This window comes from Gracilinanus agilis, chromosome 1 (assembly GCF_016433145.1).
Source record: "Gracilinanus agilis isolate LMUSP501 chromosome 1, AgileGrace, whole genome shotgun sequence".
Taxonomy (NCBI): domain Eukaryota; kingdom Metazoa; phylum Chordata; class Mammalia; order Didelphimorphia; family Didelphidae; genus Gracilinanus; species Gracilinanus agilis.
In genome coordinates this window covers 730965864-730991630 of record NC_058130.1, presented here as the reverse complement: position 1 = coordinate 730991630, position 25767 = coordinate 730965864, and the positions used below count along the sequence as shown (strand labels likewise).

Genomic DNA, 25767 nt, shown 5'->3' with positions numbered 1-25767 from the left:
ATGTTCAAAAAAGGATTCAATTCAGTTGATATTATCAATTTATTAAAGAAAGGTGAACTTTTAAAAAATGAAGTTGAGACCATCACAGCTTCAGGCAAAGAAAGTGTAGGCGACACCTTCCATACCACTCTCCTGCATGGGTGGCAGCAGCGACGGTCCCTCTCTTCTTACTGATGGAGCTTCTGTCCTGCTTGGAAGCATCTCCCCAACCTCAATTGGAACATCATACTGACCATTTCACAGAGCACTTCTCTCTTCTGCTCCCCCACCTACGGGATGCTGAAGGCCCCAGGAATAAGCTATTCTGGGATTATCTCCTGTTGGCAGCCTCGTTCCATGATGCAGAATAACGTAAGTACAATACAGAATTAGAGTAAGTTTGAGGAAATTTAGCATGAAGGTGAATCTGTTTCCTGCAGGTCTTCCCAGCTTATACTAGCTTCAGTTCTGAGTATTTCATAAAGGAATTCTGGCATTGGATTTGGGAGAAGCAGGCTGGAAGAGTGCCACACCCTTATTTTATTCCCTGGCCTTTCCCCAAGATCAATCTGGGTATGAAAGTCAATGACCTGAATTCACACATGGAACAACAATCCAAAACATAAAAATGATCTCTCAAGAGTTGGGTATTATCAAGCAGGGTATTGGGGAGGGACCAAGCAGTGAAGAAGCACCTCTCTTACTTTAAAAAAGACCCAGAAGGAGAGAGAAAATGCTGAACCTAGGTCAAAAAGTTAAAGGTACCAAAGGCCTGGGAAAATTTACCATACTGAACTCATGACCCCTAAATAAGAAGGGGAGATTGTGTCTAGCATAACCCACTTGGTTCCTCCCCACCTTTGATGTGGGAAGGGAAAGAGGGGAAGTGTCTTTCAAAAGAGTAAATATTTACTCTCTGATGCCCAACTCTTTCCTCTAGTGGTCAAGGGAACTTGTTCCTAAGTATGGTAGATGCAGTTTAGTCCTTGGACACTCCTGGCTTTGGGAATGGTTGTGCTGGCCCTGCTACTGCTTTACAGGCAAATCTTGGCTGGATCTTCCTGAAAAAGAAAAATACAACAGAAAACACCTTCACCAAATTTAGCTTTAGTTACAGGTTGTCTGTCTCCTGCCTACCCAACTCTGATTCATCTATATGGCTGATCAACAGAAAATCTCCCTGAGCTTGGTCCTATTCATCTGGAAGCCTCTGTCTCATTTGGGGGGCAACATCTGGGACAGAACACTCAACAGCTAGAATCTCGTGTCAAATGAAGCATAATCAGGATGAAGAGGGGATTCAAAGTCATCCTGCAAAAAGATCAACCAAAGCAATCAGGAAAACTAAGCCTGAAAAAAAAAAAAAAAGAATTAGGGGCACGTGCATCATGGATATCTTCAAATGCATGAATGGTTGTTATGAGGCAAAGGGAGAAGAAATACAAGAAATAACGTAGCATTGAATTTGCAAGATTCTTTGACTTAAGGTAACAGGGCCACCCTTCGAGGTGAGAGTATGTGTTTAGCCAGCTCCACTGTGACACCATCTGCACCACTGCATTTGGCCTCATAGAAAGCAGAGATAGGACCAACAATAAGGAAGTTAATAGGGAGACAAATTTTAGTTTAACCTAAGAACTTTCCAAGTTAGGAATTGCCCAGTCATATAAATGAACTGTCTCAGGAGACCTTGAGTGCCCCATTACTGGAAGTCTCTAAATCGGATGACTATTTATTGTGGATATTATAGGGAATTCCTGCTCAGGGAGGAGGTTAGGGATATACGCCCACTAAGGTCCTTTCCATCCCTGAGATTTTGAACCTTTACTTGAAAATGGTATAATTAGGTTACATCAAATGACAATTAACTGACTGTTAATTGTCTGTGCGAAGGCTCGCCTTTCCAAAAAATAGAAATTATTTTTCTTATAAATCTTATATGAAAAGTTTTAAAATCATACCAGCTAGAATATTAAATTGCTCTGCCACAAAACTGGTTTCTAACTTACATTCTCTCAGCTTTTGCAATAAATACTTGACTAGTGCTTTAAGTTTGAGGAAGCCCTTTATACATAGTGTCTAAGTCTGGCACTATTTTCATTTTCCAGATAAGCAAACAGTCTCAGATTAAATGTCAAGTTGCACAAGGAGTAATACTGGAGCACAAGCCCCAAACTCTTCTCATTCTATCATGCTATCTCTAACAACACTTATTAAATGCTTACTACATGCTAAGCACAGACTAAATCTCAATAAACCACAGTGAAGTAGCTGTGTAAAAGCTTTAAATTTAAGATTATGTGCTAATTGAATTATTGCTATCTTCTATCTATTTTAAAAGCCTAAGGTCAGGGGCTGCTAGGTGGCTCAGTGGATTGAGAGTCAGGACTAGAGACGGGAGATCATAAATTCAAATGTGGCCTCAGACACATGTTTTTGGGTGATTCATCTCTTGGACTACATGTCTACAACCAGTCCCCTCCCTCCAACATTCTTCCACAATTCAACCAGAGGCGTGGCCTCACCTGGACTATACATTCTCCATCTCGTGGTCTTGGTCCTGCTCTTCCTCCTCTTCCTCGTCTTCCTCCTCCTCCTCTGCAGCACCCTTTTCTCCAGGGGCATCCCCGTCCCTGGCAATCTCTTCCACATGAGCGAGCATGTCGGCCATCAGTGCCTCCTCCAGCCTCTTTCTCACCTGCTGGACAAGTTCTTCCTGTTTCCTGACTCAGAACAAAGAACACAGTCAGCTACATCTGGTGGTCAGTCAGCTACAGACACCCAGGGCAAATACTGGGGTCAGCTATAGAAAAGTTTCCCAAGTCACACGATTTCCTAAGTACTTAGTGACTTTTACTTGGAAGTTATTTTCCTCATTAGAAGGAACCCAAGCCTTCGCCATTAAACATGGTATTAGGCACATGATTGAACTGATTTGCTTCCATCTCTATCCCAAAAACCCTGTCAAGTGAGGGGCCCACATTCTCCTAATAAGGAGATGGTAATAACCATCCTTACTCCTTTGGATGAAGGGGAAGTTCCCAAGTGGAGGGCCCTAGGCATAGTGGAGCTGGCTACACACATACTCTTACCTCGAAGGGAGGCCCCATTACCGTAAGTCAAAGAATCTTACAAATTCAATGCCACAGGTTATTTCTTGCAGTGCTGTTGTTATATAAAAGGCACCACCAATTTAGGAGGGCCATCGACAAGCTAGAAATAATCCAGGAGGGCTGACCAAGAGGTAGCAAAACCATACCTAGGTCCCCTGAGGCCTGGCTTTTTGTCCTACAAAAGAACAGACCTGGCCAGGGGTGGAGGATGCAGAATGTCTTCCAATATTTATGGGGTGATTATAATGAGATCCCACTGCCTGGAAATTTAAGTAAAGGCTAAATAAGCACTTGTCAATGAAGTTGTAAAAGGGAACTGGGCATGAGGAAAGGGTTGTACTACATGATTTCTGAGGGCCTTTCCAGATCTGAAACTATGCATTTGTTATTTATTCTTTGGGGCTGAGTAACGAGTCATATTCAATAATATTTCCACGGATAAAGGAAGAAATTGTGGAGCAAAATGGACAAAAATTAAACTTTATACACCAGTAAAGACTACTTCTTACTACCATTATTCACCTTTCAATATGGAATTCCAAGGAATGTCAGGGTTCTGCAAGATATAGTTTGAAGATGACCACTCTAACAATATTAAATCAGGACAGGTGATTTTGTGTAACATTAGAATATACAATTTTAGAGCTACAAGAGATCACTTAGTCCAGTTTCCACATTTTATAAAGGAAGTGAAGACCCAGAAAGGTTGAGTAAGTTGCATAATTTCTATCATATAAGCAAGTTATTATCAGAACTTAGACCCATTTCTCTCAACTCAAGTCCTAGACCCTCACCATTATGCCAAATTAGTTTTCAGTCTCTTAAATGAGCACTCTGGGATAGCAACTCTGTCATATCATTATCACCTCACTGGATCCTTAAAACATTTAACAGATAGGCAGGGCAGGTATTCTTAAAGATGAAGACATTTTGATTCTGAAGGTTTGTCACCTTGTCCAAGTTTACAAAGATAGGACAGTTGAGGAGACCAGCCACAGGTATGCTCAGCCCAGTCCTCTAAGACTCCATTGCCTTTCCACATTAAGGTACCCCAACAGCAAGACATGGCAGCATGCCCCGTCTGCTCAGTGCAGGATCGAGTGGTCCAATGAGATGTTACCAAACTGGGGGCTTGTTTAATTTCAAGTCTGCCTTGAGGAATAAGACAGCTGACAGTCTCCTCCTCTTTTGCCCAGACCCAAACTAAAGTAGGATGGTATTTCTCCACACCGATTCTATTGGTCTACTGACATCCTAGGCTAGAAATGCTTTGATGTCCTCATGGTGGCAACATTGACTTGTGAAAGGAGGAGTTCTAAAGCAAAATTCCTGGCTCTACTTCTTACTTAGGTAGGGAAAATACAATGTTTAGCTGAGATATGGTGATGTGGTCCAGCTTTCACAAGGCTTACTATTCTATTAGACAAGCAGGCAATGCCAATAGTGAGACAGATTATATCATCCCAGGCAGTACCTAAATATACAAGCCCTGGTATGCAACATCTTTCCCCATAAGGCTCCCTAAATGGAACCATTTCACTAACATAGGATGTTGAAATTTCTCATCTCTTAAGAATCTGGACCTAGCATATCCCTCTACTTTGTTACAACCTTTTTTTTTTTTTTATTTTTGAGAAGTATATGAGGTAGCCAAAATCATTTATGTTCTTCAAGCCTCAGTTTTCCCATCTGTGAAATTAAGAGCTTGAATCTTATTTCCAAAATTCAAAAATGCAGAATGATGGTCCAGGTTTATACTCACTGAAGGTGAGCAATAGTTTTTGTTGCATATCTACATAAAGCATTTGACTACCCAGAGTAATTTCTAACACACTTTCCCCATTACCTGATATCTTCATCCGTCACCATGAATGCTTTGCAGAGTGGTTGGGAGGTATTAAGCCATACTCCAGGGTTCTTTTCAACAGCAGCTGAGAGCTGCCCAGTGATGGGCATTGTGCTAGTATGCAGAGCACTGGCAATGGCAGAGAGGAGGGTTTCATCAGTGCAACCTGGGCCGACCCCTGTAGGATAGAATTTACCACATAAAGATGGCAGAGGGGAAAAAAAAGCCAATGAATCAACTAGCTTGAGAAATGTCATTAATATAGTATAAAAAAGCAAAATCCTAAGTTCCTTCAATCCCTTTTAGCACCACCAGATGCTCAAACTCCACATTGCTGCTGGGTTTTAAAAAGGCAATATAGGTAGTTAAATACTATTTCAGTCCTATAGTTACTATAAGTAAGTTGTCAGAAATTTTCATTGGTTCTATGAGAACAAGATCAGAGAAGGAGACTTACCTGGGGAAGGGGGAAATTTAGTCAGTAGTAGAATATAAGTAAGTTGATGCTAAGGACAATGAATGACTGTTCTTAAGGTTGAAGCACTTAGATTGCTGCTGATGAGACCTAACCTGGCATCTGTCTGAGCAAGGCTTTTATAGAAGACTTTGGCTATGATGTTACTGAGGAGCAAAGCTGGTGGAGTAATGTCCGGGGGGTGTTGGGGGTTTGGTTGTCCAACTATTTTAAATGTTACCAGAATAAATAAAGTTTTGTTTTTTTTTTAATTTTTTTTTTTTTTTAGACCCTTAACTTCGGTGTTTTGTCTCATAGGTGGAAGAGTGGTAAGGGTGGGCAATGGGGGTCAAGTGACTTGCCCAGGGTCACACAGCTGGGAAGTGGCTGAGGCCGGGTTTGAACCTAGGATCTCCTGTCTCTAGGCCTGACTCTCACTCCACTGAGCTACCCAGCTGCCCCCATAAATAAAGTTTTGCTCAGTATTTCAACCATGGTGAGAAAAGGAGCTGCCTGTCTCCATAGCAATGGAGTGATGGCTTACATTTAAGGTGGGCTACAGAATTAAACTTTAACAGTTTTAAACCTCCCACATTCCACATGTCCTAAGGAGTTACCAAATTCTACATCAAGGAGATCTTTATACATAGAAGCTCTTCCTATATTTTTATATGCCCAAGGACTCTCTTCAAAACATTACCTTTCAAAGGAAAGATGACACTAAAATTGCTAGATTAAAAAGTCAGCCCAGCATCTTAAAATATCACAAGAGCTGACCTTTGCTAATGTCTTCACCAGCCATTATACAAAGCTCAATTTAGAGCTAAAACTCACCGGTAATAAACAAAGAATAAAAAAGTGGGGTGCCATGGAAATGATACTAGACTTAGGTTCTAATCTTAGTTCTACCATTATCTTCCAGTGCAATCTTAGGCAAGTCACTCCCTTAGCCTCCATTTCCTCACCTAGAAAAATGTTATTTCAAAGGTCTTACCAGGGCTGATCTTTTATGTTCTACATACTCTCTCATAGTAAGGTTTTCTCCATGTCTAATGTCAATCCAGGATAAGTATAAATTTGAAGGCTCGCAAAATAGAGAACAGACTTCTTAAAATGCACAAATCCAACACACAGTAAAAAAGTTACTAATTACCTTGTAAACCTTTAGGAAGATCCATTGTTTTCACAAGCTCTTCTGCAATATCAAAGGCATTCAATCCACTTAGCTTCTTTTCCCAAAAAAGCTATCAAAGAAAACATTTGTTTATTTACATAGAAAAAACACCACTACCCCCAAGCCCCATAACTCAAAGGAAACTCTGATGATACCAAAAAATAAAACTTAAATAAAACCAGAACTCAAGACAGCCAGCCTGGATCATTAAGAGCACAGACTGCCTATAGATAAGTTTTGGGAGGGGGGGAGGAGGAAAGAAGGGGAAGAAAGGTAATATAGCTATTAGGCAATTAATTTGAAATAGCACACAAGAAGGGATTTTTACTTTAGGAACCTAAGGAGATAAAGCTTAACACATTTTCTGTGTAAAACATGGCAAGGAAAAGGAATCCATGTCAGTTAATTGTAAAACATCCTAATTGGTGTTCTGCTCTCAGTTACCATCTCTTCCCTGACCCATCTGCAGCTGGGCCTCATGCCCTATTTTTCTCTGCAAAATAACAGCTTCATAAAATCTTACTGAAGTAAATTCTCTCTTAATTAGTTGATACAATGTGTGCACATCTTCTATACCTAGAACATTGAGTAGCTTCAATATCCAGCTGTCTGTACTCTCTTCCTAAGAACAGAACCACATAATCTAGTTAACTACAGGAATAATTCTTATTCAGTATCATTCTCTTTCCAGCTCTGCATCTTACAGTGAATATGGACATACCTAGTTTTATTGCACTTCGCAGATACCGCATTTTTTTATAAATCGAAGTTTGTGGCAATCCTGGGTCAAGCAAGTCTAACAGCACCATTTTTCCAACAGCATATGCTGACATCATGCCTCTATATCACATTTTGGAGGTTCCTGTTATTATTTCTGGCCATCTATGATCAGTGATCTTTGATGTTACTATGGTCACTTTTTCAGGGTGCCACAAACCCTGCCCATATATAACACATTAAACTTAATTGATAAATTTGTGTTCAGACTGCTCAAATGACTAGGGCTGATCCCCATCTCTCTCCCTCTCCTTGGGCTTCCCTATTCCCTGAGATACAACAATATTAAAATTAGGCCAATTGAGAGCACTGCAGGGGTTTCTTAGTGTTCTAGTGAAAGGAAGAATTGATAGAAGAGCCAAACTTCATTATTGCCTTAAGAAATTGCCCCAACATCCCAGTCTTCAGCAAGCAATACCATGATCAGTCAGGAGACATCACCAGGAGGATGCAAGGCCCTCCATCAGCAAAAAGATTATGGTTCACTGAAGGATCAGATGACAGTTAGCTTTTTTTTTTAAGCAATAAAGTAATTTTTAATTAAGGTACGTATACTGCTTCTTAGAAATAATACTATTGCACACTCAGTAGACTACAGCATAGTGTAAACTTATGCACTAGGAAACCAAAAAATTCACGTGACTCACTTTGTGTCAAGATTGGCTTTATTTCATTGGTGTGGAACCAAACTCAAACTATCTCTGAGGTGGTCAGACTGAAAGAACACCTTAGCATATTAATTCCTCTTAATTTTCTCATATTCAGAGAAGGGGGTTGAATGATAGATGACGTCTAATATCTCTGCTTGGTCTTAAAATTCTTAGCCACATTCACAACTTACAACCAGTTTTAATATTTAAGACTGTCCTACATTCGGGATAATGAAAAAGCAGTCATGAACCAGCCTGATGGGCGAGCTATGCATCATGTTACATAAGGAAGACACAAGCTGTGAATCGACCTGATTTCATGTTCCCTGGGCTGCAACATTGCCCTGCTGATGTGCTAAGCCTACTGAGGTCACAAAGAACATAGACCTAATATTGTCAGAGATAAGGGCAGCTTCGAGAACTCCCAACAAATGGTCTAGAAATGAGAATCCCAGGGCAATGCAATGTGGTCACATCCAAAGGGAGCTGGGTCAGAATTGGAGAGACTACAAGCAGCTCCCTTAGGTGCAGCCCAAAAGACACAGCAAGGGCAATACTAAAATTATGAAACGGGAGCATCACCCACCAAAAGGCTAACGGTATATGCAACCTAGTGAAGTGGGGAAACCTCCTCATCTGTAATGTGGGGATAGTATAACTACAGAGAGGGACGCTGAGGCCCCCCCCCCAAACACCAGGGAACCTGGACAAGTGAGTGGCTGAGTCAGGATCAACATAGATCAACCCTTTCTAATCCTCTGTTTCTCTGTCATGAATGTAAATTTCTAAGGGAGATTATACCATTTGACGACTGAGCTTTACTCAGAATAGGACAAAATGCAGTGAACAAATCCGTAGACCTCACCTGTCGAGGCTGGTCCACAGCCTTCTGTGGATCACTCTTTACTTTATTACTGGGATGGTTAGTAATCTTGGTAACAGGTTGTTTGAAGATGGATGCCGTCTGCCGGACAGGGAGTGCTGTATTTAAATCTGGTTTTCCCTGGAACAACAAGCGAGTTAGATCATACTCCTAATAACATCTCCTCATATTTGGTTTAACAGAAGCCAGTCCAATCATTACAGAATGACACTGCTGCCCCCCACCTCGATGCCACTTAATCTTAAATAGGCTGATTATAGAATGCCAGAGCTAGAAGAAATCTTAGGAGATCCCCTAGCCCTGAGGTACGTAATAAGCGGTCCTTGGGCTTCATGTTGTGGCTTCAAGTACTTCCTAGTCCACCAAAAGCAGATTAAAATGTAATTGGAAAATATTTTAACAAAATAAATACAAACACAAAGGAACCTTCTTGTTCTGTTTCTGAGTTAGATACCACTGCTCTAGCCCAATCTCTTTATTCCCCAGATGGGGAAGGGAGACCCAATGAAGAGATCAGACCTATCTAAGTAAATAGAACATGAGCATAATGCCTTAGGAGACACTTGGAAAAAGCAAACACATATCCAATCTGAAGGATTTTTAGGAAATAACAAATTGGGCAGGGTACAGCTAGTTGGGTGGATAAACCTAAATAATCCTTTAGTTCATCTTTCTTAATTACTGTGGGTAGATCAATAGGTCTAGAGTCCCAGCAAAGAGAAGTGTTTCTATTTTCACATGGATCCTCAGTAGTTTGTGGCCCAAGCTCAATTGCCCAGACTGTGCCAAGCACAAATGCTCTTCCTTGTTACTTCTAAACATTAGTGACGGTTAGAGAAATCTAAACATAACCTCCGCTTGAAATCCTGATAAAAAACAGTCAACCCATTAGTGACTACAGACAGGCTGGGGTGACAGACTCAAAAGGAAACTGGTAAAGTGACGGGGAGAGAGGGACACATCATGACTTAGGAAACCACACATTGATATTAACTATGTTCTATTTTTACTTATTTTGTTAAACATTTCCCAATTACATTTTTGAGGCTCTTCTGCACTGGGAAGTATGTCAGGAACTCTAGCATTTGATATCTCTGGTATTTAGGATCTTAAAAAGAGTTGGAAGGAACCTCAAAAGGACCTGATCTAATCAACTGTTTTTGCAAAGGAAATCTCCACAATGCCCATTCCTGCCTGATGAGTAGTCATCTGGTCTCTCTGCTTAGATTTCTTAAGAAGGGGAATTTCTTAGCTCTTCAAGTAAATCACCTTGCCCTGAGAATCTTTAATTAGGGAGTTCATCCTCACATTGAGTAGAAATCTACTATTCTCTATTGTTTCTAGGTTGGCCTTCTTTGGCCAAGCAGACTTCACTTCCATCTGGCAGCCCTTCATATTATTTTTTTTCTTTTGGTCATCCAAATTCATATTTTCCCCCCAATTATATATAAAAACAAATTTTAACATTCAAAAAAATTTTTTTGAGTCTCAAATCCCATCCCATCCCATCCCCAAATCCTCCCCCCGAAAGATGAGCATGAAAAAGTTTGCTTTAATCTGGATTCAGACTCCCTCAGTTCTTTTTCTAGAAGCAGATAACATTATGTTATTGAGAATACCTAAATTATCACAGCTGTTCATCATACAGTATTGTCATGTATAATGTTCTGGGTTCTGCTTACTTCACTCTGCATTAGTTCCTGTAAGTCTTTCCAGGTTTTTCCAAGTTCCTTCTGCTTCTCATTTCTTAGAACACTAGAGTATTCCATTGCAATCATAGACTTACTCAGCCATTCCCCAAATTGATGAACATCCCCCTTACTTTCCAATTCTTTGCCACCACAAAAAGAATTTAAATATTTTTATACATATAGGTCCTTTTCCTTTTATTTTATTTTTAATCTTTTTGGGATACAGACCTAGTACTGGTATTGCTGGGTCAAATGGTGTATACCAGTGATGGGCAAACTTTTTAAGAGAGGGCCAAAGGAAAAGAAATGCTCATCTGTCAGTCTGTTTCTAAGGCAACTCTTTCGAAGTTTCATTGTATTGTATCCTACTCATTGTATTCGTTAGATTAGGAATAAAGTGGCATGGTGGGGTAAATCATTTCAGGGGGCCATACATAGTTTGCCCATCACTGGTATATACTAGTTTATAGCCTTTTAGGCATAGATCCAAATTGTTCTCCGAAATGGCTGAATCATTTCACAATACCCCAACAGTACATTAGTGTCTCAGTTTTCCCACACACCCTCCAAGCTTTGTCATTTTCCTTTTCTGTCATAATAGCCAAACCCCTAATATTCTTGAAGACAGCCTTTACACATCCCCACACCTATGTTTTCTTTCCAAGAACTCCCATTAGATCCTAGAAATAAGCTCCTTGAGAGCAAGAATTTCCTTATTTTCTTTATAAAATCAACTCTCCTATCCTTGATCTTCTTTATATCCTGGAAATACTCCATTTCATCAATGTTCTTAAGTAGCTAAAGAAGAGACGATCATTTCCTCCCTCCTCCATTGTATGAAACAACACTGAATTTGGAGTCAAAAGAAATCTGAGTTTTAATCTTGAATCCACCAAAGTTATTGGGGACCTTGGACAAAAGTCACCTCTCTGGACCTTTAATTTCCTTATCTGAAAAGTCAAGACATTTTCAAATCTGAGCTCCTGTTTCGCAGAATGTTGGTGCTAGAAGCAGCTTTAGGGGATCACTTCTTGTGAAACTATCACTCAACAGATGGAATTCAAGCTCAGAGAGGTCAAGTGTCTAAGGTACCACCATGTTATCAGCAGGGCCAAGATAAGAACCCCAGTCTCCAGATTATCAATTCAGTAGCTCTTCTCCTTCACAATAGCACCATCCTGCTCCTACAGAAAGACAGGCATCTCATCTTTTAGCATTCCCTGATTGTTTCAGGTACATAAATTCCCAAGAAAAGAGCTCCAGGGTATGGGGCTAGATCTAACATATTTTGTATGTCTTATAGGTCACTTAAATGCTTCTGAGGTTAAGTCCTTTCATCAAGGTGGGTACTCCCTCCTATCCCAATATAGACCACAAAATCCTTCTAGGGATCAATCAAAAAATTCACTATCTGGGTGTCAACCTATGAAAAACCCAACCAAACTCATTTGCCCAATCTTCTGATAAGCTTAGTTCATCCCCAGACCCATGAATGAACCCAAGGACTGAAAATGGATCCTTCTGTTCCGAAACTCTTTGTATAAGGTGGTTTTTGCTCTTATGATTTAATGCAAGAATTTTGGGGGAATTAAGCAATTGGCATAGTGAGGATATAAATGAAGTCTATTCAACTGAGAATAGAGGCTGGAGTGGTCAAAAAAAAAAGATAGAAAAACAGAAAGATCTGGGTAATAATTAACAAAAAAAGAGAAGGGAAGCATCCATTTCAGATAAGTCAAATAGTGGGTAAGCAAATTCTCAGAGCTAAGTGCAAAATGTATTGTTCAAGGTGTAGCCAATAAATTTGTCTTATTAGAAAGAGAGTTTATATAAGAGAGGAATGAAAGAAGACTAGAAAGAAAGGGACCAGATTGTGGTGGGCCTTTGAAATCATAACAAGTTATATAGATATAGGCAGTAAAAAGGTCAGGGAAAAAAGTTATTGATGTTTAAAAACAATGACTAGAACTACCAAAATAAACATTCTCCATCTTTCCTAAACAGGGACACACTCAATAGCTATTAGCATGGTAAAAATGACAGCCTAAAAGTTCTATGATTCTTGGTATGTAAGTGGTGGATATCAACGAAGAGAAAATAGGTCTTGGCATATACTGAGTCAACAGTATGAACAAGCTTTGGATGAGGAGTTGTTACAGACATTACACTGAGTCCTGGCTCAGTTTCCTTACTTGAAAAATGTAATACTTGTCTTGGATCTTACTCCTCAGAGGGCTGCATTGCTGGGAGGCTCAAACAAGGGAATATATTGAAATTTTTTTTGTAAATTGTAAAGCACCAAAATAATAATAGATTACAGGTATAGCGCTATGTAAATACCAACTATTGCTGGTATTAGAAGGAAGACTTATCTGAAACGGATGCTTCTCTTCTTTTTGTTTAATTAAGTCTTACCCAGATCCCCCAAACCCCTAATTCCACTCTGGCATTTGTCTAACGGATCTGTCATGTTGATCTTTAACAGGAGAAAAATTCAAACATGCTGTATTTGGTAACATCAAAAATAACCTGTAGTAAAGAGACATATTAAATTGGCAGCAAAGATGCCTTGCTACCTCCAGCCTGACATATAGATATTAGAAAGTGGGGGATACTCCAAAAGTATCCAGGGGGCAGGGATAAAGGATGCCTCCAGGAAACATGGAAGGTTAATGTCATGCTGGGACAGCACCTGTTCATACCAAAGAGCCCAGGAGATAGGATCATTTGCCTGGCAATCTTTCATCCTACTGATAAGCAAGGCAAAGTAGATAAAGGAAAAAATATTATTTTCTCAAGTAAAAATACAACCTGAATACTTAAAATTTATTTTTTTTTAACACATGAGTCTTCAAACTGCTTTACAACTAATTTACTAATTCTTAGATTACAGCTGGTAAAGTAAATGATAGTTACTCTTTCCTCACTCCACTTTTCAACACATACAACCCAACTGTAAAATTAAAGGACTGGACAAGATGATCCCTAAGGTCTTTTCCAGCTATAAATCTCATGACCCCTATGATAAAAGGACACAAACACACTGGAACTTAAAGGAAGAAGAGATGTTATCACAGAGATTCAAAAAGAATCCTCATAAATGGATTTCTACTTTTGTCTCTCTGCAACTACTCCTCTAATCTTTCCCCTTCAATGCATCTTCTACCCCACTGCCAGACAGATCCCCCTAAAAGATTACTGGTCAAGGGTACTAAGGGAAAAGCAAATCTCAAATAAAAGCCTATTCTGGTATTTCAGAGAATTAAAAGCAATAATGATGCTTAGGGATCAACTAGTTCAACTCTTTCCTTTTACCAATGAAAAAAAGAAGCTCAGAGATGAGAGGGGAATTGTTCACCAAGCTAGGAAGCTAAGCCAGGATAAAGACCCCCAGATCCAGGGCTCCTCCTGCCACACCATCTTTTAAGATACATTCCACAAATCCTTAACGTTCCCTTATGATTTAACTAAGCAGTTAATGTGGGAAAATGCCAGTGTTACAAAAATCTTGTCTTAAAACATTAAATAAGAAATTATGTGTTTATAATGTATTTACTCATGATGTTAAGTGCTCCCATAGATGGTCTTATCCTCATTTTACAGGTGAGAAAACCCAGGCTCAGAGATTAAGTGACTTGCCCATGATCAGGAGCTACTCAAAATTAGGTATATTCTGGACTCCAGTCAGGACTCTATCCACTACTAGTATGATAATAACAACCCACAATGGGCTCTCCTTCTGAGTTTATTTACTAAATGGTTATCACCTTATATACAATCCTATTCTCTAACCTCATACACCACACGTTAGCATTTCATACTATGTACAATAACTACAATACCATCATAAGTAATGTTGTGTTAAGTCTTACCTCACCTAAACTATAAGCTCCTTGGAGGAAATTATACTTTCCTTACACTCCAAAAATGTTTAGCACACAGATTCATTTTCTGATAGTTTTGTCTTATACTTCAAAAAATGTCTCCTATTCTTTTTTTTTTTTAAACCCTTAATTTCGGTGTATTGTCTCATAGGTGGAAGAGCAGTAAGGGTGGACAATGGGGGTCAAGTGACTTGCCCAGGGTCACACAGCTGGGAAGTGGCTGAGGCTGGGTTTGAACCTAGGACCCCCTGTCTCTAGGCCTGACTCTCACTCCACTGAGCTACCCAGATGCCCCTTGTCTCCTATTCTTATATCAAAATCCTACAAGATCCTATGACAGATTATGCAAACAGGGGTCAGAATTGGAGGCAGCCTGGTACAAATGAATCAAGGACTGTAGGGCCACAAGTAGTCATTGTCTCTCTTAAAAAACTAAGGATAAAACTTGTCAGCCCATAATCTGTTCCATAGAGGCAAAGAGATGATGGAAAATCTTAACATGGTCTAGAAGGTCAGTTGTGATTATGTGTAATTTATTAGTGATTCCAAATATGCTCCTGTGGGCTCCCTGGCCCTGTACTTAAAAATCCCTCCCTCAATCCCTTATCCTTAGTAGCTGTCACCTTTCAACCCTCTTCAGAAACTGCTCTTAGCTACAGACTCTTCTCAAATCTTTTTATTTCCTGATTTCTCTGCAACTGTGGACATTAGTAATCATTTACTCCTGGCTATTTTTCTCTCCTCTCCTCTCCCCCTCCTCCCTTCCCCCCCCCCCCCCCCTCTCCACTTGCCAAGGAGCCCTCATTTCTCTTCCCCAAAACCTTTCCAAACTCATTCCATCCTTTCCATCCATTATCAAATGCTGCATTTTCCTCAGAGTATCTCAAACCTACCGTTCTCTCTACTTATTCAATCACCCCCTACAAAACAGCTTCCATCAGCTCTTTCCTAGGCTTCACAATAACCTCATGGCTCTCCCTGCCTCAACTCTCTCCATTCCAAACTAACCTTTAACTCAACCTCCAAAGTCATTTCCCTAAAACTCAGTCTGACCATGTCACCCCGAAGCCCTCACTCAATGATCTCCAGGACCCTTCCTACTTTTCCAGGAGACTTTCACTTTACTCCCTTGCCATACAGTCTATGACCCAGCTACACTGGCCCCCTATAATCCTCCACTTCCCCCTTCTGCATCCTTGTCCTGGATTTCTCCTAGACCTAGCAGGATCTCCCTCATCCCTTCTAACTCCAAATTTCCTTGGCTTCCTTTAAGATTCAAGCTCAAATCCCACTTTCTGCAGAGGCTTCCCGCCTATGTTTACCTTCTTTATCTAGATATACCTTGTCTATATAATAAAGTTATTTACACCTGGTCTCTCCCATTAGATGGGGAAGTCTTGGAGACCCAGGACTGTGTTTCTGCTTGTCTTTGTATTCTCAGTCCTCAGCACAGTTCTTGGCACATAGCAAGCACTTCAGTTTGCTGCCTGATAGACAGTAGAATGACTAGAGAACTCCACTCAGTAATTTAAGGATTATCAACATTAAATGAAGTCGGAGGCAAAGAGGTGAATGTGCTTAGTGTCTCCTAGTGTCCCAGAGGATAGTCTATACCAAGCCCAAATAGAAGATTTCCCTTTGATGAAGAGCTTCTCCAGGGGCTTCTTATTGTAGATAACAGTGTGTTGATTGCACTGGGTCCTGGGATACTCAGGGTGTCCTTAACAGGATACACCCTAACTACCTCAGAATCTCACTCTAACAACCCACACAGGAAAAACAAAACAGATCAATAATTCTGAAGTGCTATGCCTATATTAAGACAGATAGTTGAAAGGAAAATTCATTTAAATCACTACCTGACCTGTCTTTTGGTCAGGCACTGAATAGGCTCAAGGAGTTGGGCTCAGAAGCAAAGAGGAGAAAGAGTTAAATAACATTTGGAAACTGTTTTCAATGATCCCCAAATGCTTTCTGCTGCAAAAGCCAACCCCCCCCCCCCCAATATCACCAGTATTTCTCAGATGTGCTATGTGGCTGCAAATGACAGACAATCCCAATCTCAGGAAAAGTACAGGTGGGATGAAAAGCAATGGGAAGCTTTAGGTGCCAGGTGTGAATGGTCTACACAGTATATTATTACTCTTGGTGCCCTGTGCATAGAAGTGGGATAAACTGAACCATTAAGGATATGTAAGAGTGAAAAAGGTAGGTCAGTCACAGAGCAAGAATGACAGATTACTGAGGGACAGCCACTTTTCATTAAGAAACAGTAAAAGAACCAGAGGAGGACCTCCAAAACACAAAACACTGAAGAGAATGTCTGGAAGGGTCTATGCAAAGGCACAGAGAGCAATGACCCAGGGTAAGAAGGCCTGAATGTTCTACCAGTTTGGGGGGGTTGAGGAAGAAAGCACAGACAACACAATGATGAGGCCCCAGACCCACTAACACCATGTTCCAGAGGACGACAGGGAAAAGATGCCATGGATTCTGGAAGGCCATACACATGCAAGGAAGTACTAGCTCTGACTTTAACAAAATCTAAAAATTTGGAATTCAGGACTATCCATTTGCTATTTAAAGATCAACCTAGCAAAGTTCAGAGAGACTCATCGTAAGAACGTGGGCCACTGGGTGATGAGGTGTTTTGGTTTTTTTTTGTCAGAAAAACTTAAGAAATTTGTTTCATTGGACAGAAGACTGCCAATGGCATCATGACTTCTTCCAGTATTAAATTAGTGCTTCCAACAAAAATAGCTAAATTTGCCTTAGAATTCTTTCAGCAATGAGGATGCAATTTAGGAAGGTAAAGCAAAAAGCCTCATCTCTATGCACCAGACATCTGAAAGGAAGAAGGAGAAGCTCCTGTCCTAGAAAAGCAAATGACCTGACCTTCTACCATTTTAGAAGAGTGGTCAGTTGAAGCTTGGAATGATACGCTAGTATCCTGAGAATATTAACACATATGAATGCTGTTAACAATTAGACTAGAAAAGTGGCAGGCTAAAGGAGTCAGATAGTTTTCGACAAAGCAGTCCCTAGATGGAATCAGGGGACAGATGTGGTTTCCAAAAAAGGCACAATAATCTTCTGGGTCATTTGGGATTAAACAGGAAACACTTAAACTCAATGATCTGTTTTGGATGATATTTCATGAAACTACCTTTCCTCAGCACTTTGAGACTTGTAAGGCACTTCCTTCCTAAAAAACCTTAAGACAAAAAGTAGGGTAAAATGTCATTTAGCTCTATGTTAAGAACTGAGAAAACTGAGAGCCTCCAATCTTGACTTGCCCAGGACCCCATGGCTGGTAAATAAATGTCACAACCAGAACCCATGATCCAGGTTTCCCAAACCAATATCCATTTGTTTTTCCTCTTTATACAAACATTCAACAAGTCCTTCAATGAGTCCTCTTACAAATTCAACTGAATTTTAAAATTTTTATTTGCTATTATCAGTCACTATTCTATAAAGTGCCATATAATTTTCCTTAAAATACAGGTGGCCTTGAGGGAAGGTATTTAAAAGAATACTTTTAGGCATCAAGTATATTAAAGTATAAGGAATATGTCAATCATAGAGATCCTTGGATATGAGATCCACAGCCATTCAAAGAGACTGTCCTAACCATTTGCCCAGGAAAAAAATTGGCTAAAGAAAAGATGTTGTTTAAAAGACTGAAGAATGTCAGATGAGGAAGGGACAGAGTGACATATAGTTTTATGGGAACCCACTGAGTCCATAAAGTGACATAGAAGGACAAAGAGCTAGGCTCAAAACTGAACTGGAGGCATGGATTGGGTTCAAATCCTTTTTCTGCCACTTACTACCTATGTGAATTCTGGACAGGTTATGTACCAAGTTCTGGGCTAGGCCTCAGTTTCCTCCTCTTTAGAATGAGGGAATTGTATTAGATTACCTCTGGGATCTCTCCCAAGCTCTAAATTTAGGTTCTTAAACAGTAGAAATCTATGGTTAGGCCTCCAAATTTGGTTGGATAAATGGCATGTCAGTTATGTGGTTAGAGTTAACAGATGGGCACACTGAGACATCTTCTGGTACCCATGAAACACGCAGAGCACTAGGGGAAAAAACCCTGTGTATTAAGAGGAGCATCCATGGCAGTTTTACAAAAATATATGGAACACAAATGGTACAAGATGAGGCATGAAAGGAAGCAAGCTGTACAGATTTTCCCCACTTAGGGTAAAATCCTTTTGGGGGGGGGGGGCATTTGTTAAGGGTGGGGTGGTGGCAGCTAGGTGGCTCAGTGGACAAAGAGCCAGGTCTAGAGTTGGAAGGACCTGAGTTCTAATCTGGTCTCTGACACTTTCTAGCTGTGTGACCCTGGAGCAAGTCACTTAACCCTTCTGCCTAGTCCATGTCCTTCTGTCTTAAGAGTTGATACTGGGGGCAGCTGGGTAGCTCAGTGGAGTGAGAGTCAGGCCTAGAGACAGGAGGTCCTAGGTTCAAACCCGGCCTCAGCCACTTCCCAGCTGTGTGACCCTGGGCAAGTCACTTGACCCCCAGTGCCCACCCTTACCAATCTTCCACCTATGAGACAATACACCGAAGTACAAGGGTTTAAAAAAAAAAAAAAAAAAAAGTTGATACTAGGAGAGAAGGAATGGGAAGAATGATGATAACAACAGTAGCTAGCACAGTACAGTAAGGTTTGCAAGTCACTTTAAAAATATTGTCTCATTTTATACTAACTTTGAGAGGCATTATCACCCCCATTTTATAGATGAGGAAACAGATACAGACAGAGGGTAAGTGACTTGCCCACGGTTACATGGCTAGTAGTCTGAGGCCCAATTTCTAGTAACATAAGATGGTCCAGTACTCTTTCCACTAGGTGTCAGCTCCACATGCTGGGTCTACCACTCTACCTCTATGTATCTCAGTATCTTTATTCAAAGAACAATAGTATTGGTTCTATCTATCACCAGTGGTTGTTGAGAGGACCAAATGAGATAATGAATGCAAACTTTGTAAACCATAAAGTGCCAAATGTGAGGTTATAAGCTAAAAAACCCTAGACTAAGTGCAATTACCCGGGCCCTTTTGATTTAGAATCACTTGGTTTCACATAGCATTTGAGAGTTTATAAAGCACTATCTTCAGAACAGACCTGAGAGGCTGGTCCTGGTACTGAGATCTGTTTTACAGATGAGAACACTAAGGCTCTAAACAGTGACTTGACCCCAATCACACGACTAATTGTTGGCCGGCTCTGATTGAAAGGGTACACAATTGTGCACGCAGATATTCATTCCACATTATTACCATTTCATACAACTTTCCAGAATCTCAGAGTTATGATACAGATTTCTCAAGGCATCCATACCCAAACAAAATCTCTACAAATATTTAGAACAAGGATTATTCAGCCTCTGCTTGAAAACCTCTGTGCAGTGAGGAGCTCCCCACCTTCTGGGGCTAACCCATCACTCAAGGAGAGCTCTGACCATTCAGAAGAAGTCTCTATCAAGCAGAAATTTGCCGTTTCCACCCACTAGCTCCTAGAATCAGGATCTAAAAAGGTTCAATCAATGTGAGTACAACAATCTTGTAAACTCTTTAGTACAGAAATTTGCAAGAGTCAAGTCTACAAAGATCACTGGGAAAGGAAACCCCAGAAACTGGAGCCACGGCTACCCGAGAGGGACAAAAGCTTGTGATGGAGAGGGTCCTTACTTTGGCTTGGTTAGAGCAGTCATAGCGCATCCGCTGCCGATTCTTGTTCATCTTACTCATGAGCATTTTCCCTGTTCGAAAGTCAAAAGTGCTCAGGTCCATGGAGCTTCCCAGGTAACGGGCTAGCTGAGGTTTGCTTCGGAACTTCTTCCCACTCGGGCTATAAAGGAAAAGGGGAAAAATTCCCATTTTGTAGGGTAGGTTTTCATCATCTTTCTGCATCCAAAGTGCTATAAGAACATAAATCCATCACTATTACAGTGAAGCATTGTTATAGATGGGGAATGAACCACAAGACCTTCTCCTCTAGCACCCTACGGGAGGTCACAGGGTAACGAAGACCTCATTTTCAAGATAAATTTCTGTGCTGCCAAAGTAAAGGTGGAGCATGTCCTTTCTTAGCCGTGCCAATCCGAGAATGAAGCTGAATGTGATCCTTTGCCCTTGAAATCATTGCATTATCCAATGCAATCAACATTTTAGATGGGGGAACTAACTTTCCCCATCTATATCAAGTGCAATGTCTCATCCCCTTTATCTGAACATCATAGAATCTTGGAGTTGGAAGGGTCTTAAAAGGTCATTTGGTATCAGGAGTCAACACACTCATCTGAAGATCTTGCCCATTCCCTCTAACATTCTAACTTCAGTGAAGAAATTTTTGCCTGGAAAGTCAAGTTTCATACTATGTTTAAGTAAAACAGATCTCAATACCAGGACCAGTCTCTCAGGTCTGTTCTGAAGAGAGTGCTTTGTAAACTCAATTTGGAGTCAAGAGGAGCCAGATTCAAATCCAAGCTCTACTACTTGCTCCTTACTACTTGTGTGATGTCAGGCTAATTTTTTTTATCTCACTATCAAAAGAGAGGATAAAACCAAATGGGTTCTAATGCACCTTCCAACTCTAAATCCTATGGCCTTTTAAACAAAAAACAATGAGCAATTCTGAATAACAATAAACCCCTCCCTCAGTTTAAGGAATGACAAAGCAGGAATACAATATTAGACAAAAATGTAACAGCAATACCTTTAAAAACCTTTGATCTGATGAGAAGGCTGACAGTCAGACAAAGCTACCTTGTCATCTCACAAGCTGGTTTATTTCCACTTACAAGAAAGAAACATTTGCAAACACAATGTAACTCCTAGTTTCACCAACTTGGTTAAAAAAAACAATAGGACCTTTAGTTACTGCAGATACACCAATTTATATTTCACACAAAACGATGTCATCTGTACAGCAGAAATATTCATGCAAGCACATCTATAAGACATACATTACATATTCTATAAAATATCATTTATGACCTATAACTTAGATCTTCTTAAGGCAACTGCCTTAGGCTCAGGAAAAGTAAAGTGTTAGAAGTAGGATCTGAACCCCAGTCATCCCAACTACAAAGTCTAACTAGCATTGTTCTTTCCACATAATATATGACCAGCATTGTAATCAACTCAAATTAGGAGCAGAAATATGAGATATGGGTAAAAGCAGCAACTTCTATTTTCTTAAGTTCTGGAATAGTTTATATGTTCCTACCCTGCCTTCATCCTTGCCTTCCCAGCCCTGTCCCTGTCCCATCCCCATCCCAAGAGATTTTCTTTTATAATTGGTGGTACTAAAAGTAGTCCAGAGCCTGTGGAATATATATAAGCTGGACAACAGCAGGCAACCACCTCCTATATTCACTAACTTGCTGACACTAAGGGAGTTAGCTCAGTGATCACCTAAGACAATTCTGTCATTGTAGAAGTTAGCTCCCACCACCACCACCAAAAGGAAATAGCATGCCCTAGTTCAGTGATCCCCAAAGTGGGCGCTAACGCCCCCTGGTGAGTGCTGCAGAGATCCAGGGTGCAACGATCCAGGGGAGAGGAGATGGCCACACTTTTTTTGTATTACATTCTATTCTAAGTTCAATAAATAGTTTCATAATTTCCAGGGGGTGCTAAGTAGTATTTTTTTCAGGAAAGGGGGCGGTAGGCCAAAAAAGTTTGGGAACCACTGGTTTAGGTGGTCACAGCAAGCAGAGTAGGGATTAGAACTCAGGTTTTTGAGTCCCCATTTAATAATCTTGCCTCTATACAATGCTGCCTGCTTTAAAATTGGTTATTTGAAATAATATATTTTTTAATCCATGTTATTACTGCATTTCCAACCCACTCTAACATAGCAACACTCCTGCTTCCAATTCTTTAGGGGCTAATTTACAACAAGCAACCTATAAGGTTATCATACTTCTCTAAGAAACACATGGAACATTTTATATCCTGATCCAAAAAAATCCAACATCCACAAAGGTTAGCTACAAAAAAAATTTTATTTTCCATTGACATTTTTTTGGTTTTAATTTCTAATTATGCTGGATCTTGTGTACAAGTGTTTTCCATGAAAAAGGAGCAAAAAAAAATAGATACAAAGGAAAGAAATGGCTTAACATTAACCACTGTACGTCACTTGACTAACAGGACCTCTCTGTTCTGTATCCTTTTATTGGTGATCCGATATGGACATTCAAATACCAACCGGCAATAATGTAAAATTTTCTCAAGAGAAAAAGGGAGTGGGGTAAGTTGGATAGAAAGGAAAAATCCAGGAATTGGTAACATGGAAAAACTGAAGAAATACCAAATGCAAAGGAAAAGAGGCCTCAAGAAAATCATGTTGTCCTTCAATTGGTCTTATGAAGTATTTTTCTTAAATTTTTATTTGGCAATTGAGCACTAAAAAGCTTGAGATGATTCCGGATGGGATTCTGGTTCTGCTACTGACCACAAGCCAGGGCCACTTAACCTCAGTTTCTCTACTTAAAAAGGGCACCTTAATTTGAGGATGTTAGCCTATATCTTAAGGAGTGCTAGTCATCCGCCTCCCCATCTCCTTTGCAGAAGCCAAGAACTGATTAAACTAGTTTTTTCTTACTCTCCTAGACAGCTTAATCTAAAGCTAGATGCATTTTAGAGCACACCTAATGCCAATTCTCATATTTTCACAAATGCTGACACCCTTAACAAGAGGACTCAAAAAAAACCCCACCAAAAAACCCTACTACCACTTTCTCTTATTTGCTCCCACCAGAAGAGCTGATCTAACTTCTCTCTTAAAATAAACCCTCAAATAGGTGTCCCTTATCTGTAAAAGGAGAATCTCCCTACCTTACTGTACCTACAGTAAGAAAACTGCTCTGCAAACCTTAAAGCCCCACATAAGGAGGCACCAACATTATTAAAATCTTAATATGGCAGCCAGATAGCTTCACAAGGAAACTGATCAACAGCCCATTCCTAAAGCAATCACTTTCCCAAGTCGATATTGTTAGTTTCTGGTGTTTCTGGTGAGGATTTAATGCCAACAAGCAAACAGTGATAAGGTAGGGAAGAAAAAGGACACATTTGGTTTAAGTGTTTGTCTTCTAATTTCTGCTTTGAAAAGATTTTCAAGCTGATACCCACATAAGACCAACAGCTTCCCCCCAAATTAGCATGACACCAGATTATTAAATCATCTACACCACCCTTTTCTTCAAATCAAATTACAGCATTACGAAAAAGCGCATCCTTGGATTTAACTTGAGTTCATTTTACTTATGATTATCAAATCACAATTAATAACAGATTTAACTAGCTCTTTCATTCTCTTCACTAGAAGCTCTACTGTGAAGAGGCAACAAAGTGCTTTGCCAATCTTTAAGCACTATTTATTAAGGTTCCCTATTATTCTTATTGTGGTGGAAAGAACATCAGTCTTGGAAGACCTGAGTTCAAGTCACATTTACTAGTTCAATGACTGGGCAAGTCGTAATCCCTGGGCCTTGGTTTCCTCATCTCAAAAATAGAGACAAAAACAGATCTACCACAAACTGTGTTGAAGAAAGTGCTTTATAAAATGTAAAGTGCTACAGTAATGTCATTATTACAAATTTGGAATGACTTGAGGGGAGAAAATAAAAGCTGTCAGAGGCAAACTATTTTTCAAGAGTGAGAAAATTTCAGGAAAGATGGAAACAAATGGATTGGAGACCATTCAGTGCAGCCAACCAATGCCAGGTGCATGGTCTAAAATGTGCAACTAGCTCTTTGTTCTATTCTTGTTATGGTAGGAGAGAAGGACCGCCTTCCCTCTCTGGTTCCTACCCTCTGAAAGCCTAAGCCAAATAGACTCCCTTTGAACTGGGGGTGGGGGTGGGTGGAGGAGGCAGTGAAGAGAAAGTACATCCCCCCCAGGTGCTTTATGCTCCAAGACAGAACTGGGGTGACCAAAGGAGAAAATACTTCCCAGGGGGTTCCAGATGATTTAAGCTTTATAAGTGACAAACTATCATAAATTTCTTCAATAAGGCACATTTGCATTCTTTAAAATAATAAACTTGTCCAGTACTGGCCCCTCCCTAACACACAAAGGGCTGGGGAATGGATTAGGGGGCACCGTGTGTTCCACACTTCATGGCTATGTCAAATAAAGGGACCCTTCACAATCCGATAGAGCAGTCAAGTTTCCTGCACCGCATATGCTGCATTAAACAAAGCGGACTGCAGCTCTAGAAGCCTATTAAAGTTTGTATTCCAATAGCTGCATTTAGGGAAAGGGAACCCCATGTGGCTCCAACAGCGCCTACACCAATCTATCATTTGTGAATTTAGACATTGCAATAAAGACTGTATTTCTCCCCCCAACCCCCAGCTGCTGTCCCCAGGCTTCCTATTTCTCCTGCATGCAGTCATGCTAGGTGGCTTAGGGAGAAAAAAAATTAGGGGAGTGGGAATGCAGGAGAGAAGATGAAGATGCTATTATTTTTCCATAAAGGGCTTCTCCTGGCATGCAGGTCTAGCAGCACATGCAAGTTTCTTGCCAGACTGGATCCTGGCAGCCCTGAGGGACAGGGGGTGGGGGGAAAGGGGGGGGAGGGTGCTGCAGGCAGCCTGGGGCCCGGCCAGTCCCAGAGGTTGGCTGTCGCCCTACATTAAAGGACGGTAGTGAAGCAGGCGACTCCCAGTGCCCTGGCTCTGGTCTGGGCAGCAGCTGCAGGCTGAGGAAGAAGGGGGATGGGGGTAGCTGCTGCAGCCCATTGCAAGTTTCCTGGCTTGCAGGGGCCAGTGCAGGGTGGGGGGAAGGGAGCCGAGCCGAGTCCAGCCGGGCCGAGCCGGGCCGGGCCCCCGCCCCGCGGGCTTCGTGGGCTCTTTTCCCCCCGTCCCCGGTTCCAATGGTCCATTCACCTATAGTAATAGACATCACTCTTGCCGGCTGACAGACCCGACTTTCTGGTCACTTCTTCCCTTTTCCAGCCCTGGGGGAGAGCTGAGCACTCCCACCTCTTCCGCTCCATCGCTGCGCGGCCACAGGGGCTCCCCCCGCCGCTGCGGTCGCTCCTCGTCGCTCAGGCTCCCCCGGGCCGAGCTGGCTCCACTGCTGTCGCTGTCGCTGCCGCCGCCGGCTCCCCTCGACCCCGACCTGCCTCCCCGAGCTGGGCCCGCCGAAAAAGGTCGAGAAGCAACCACTCGAGCTGCTGCCACCCCGGCCGGCCGCGGTCGCCTCCTTCTCGGTCGCTGCCGCCGCCGCTGAATCTACTTTCCGCGGCTGTTCCGCCCTCCCGGCCTCCGCCCTCCGCCCCC

At 41.1% G+C, this 25767-nt stretch overlaps 1 protein-coding gene across 1 annotated transcript; it reads right to left on the bottom strand.

Moving 5' to 3' along the window:
• Positions 1-20: 20 nt before the first annotated feature.
• Positions 21-25481, bottom strand: MBD3 (methyl-CpG binding domain protein 3). The gene is made up of 7 exons (XM_044658620.1): positions 25372-25481; positions 20158-20317; positions 8859-8996; positions 6546-6636; positions 4939-5116; positions 2505-2702; positions 21-1040 (listed from the first exon to the last, which is right to left on the bottom strand). The coding sequence occupies exons 1-6, from the start codon at positions 25479-25481 to the stop codon at positions 2510-2512; spliced, it is 870 nt and encodes a 289-aa protein (XP_044514555.1). The 3' UTR covers positions 21-1040; positions 2505-2509.
• Positions 25482-25767: the final 286 nt, after the last annotated feature.

What these genes read in the sequence shown, in the direction of transcription:
- MBD3 (XM_044658620.1), bottom strand. Translation starts at nt 25,481, where the DNA reads ATGGAGCGGAAGAGGTGGGAGTGCTCAGCTCTCCCCCAGGGCTGGAAA. An exon ending in TCTTCCTAAAGGTTTACAAG is followed by an intron (nt 5,117 to 6,545) that starts GTAATTAGTAAC and finishes TCTATCCTACAG; the next exon opens with GGGTCGGCCCAGGTTGCACT. An exon ending in GTGACGGATGAAGATATCAG is followed by an intron (nt 2,703 to 4,938) that starts GTAATGGGGAAA and finishes GTTCTGAGTCAG; the next exon opens with GAAACAGGAAGAACTTGTCC.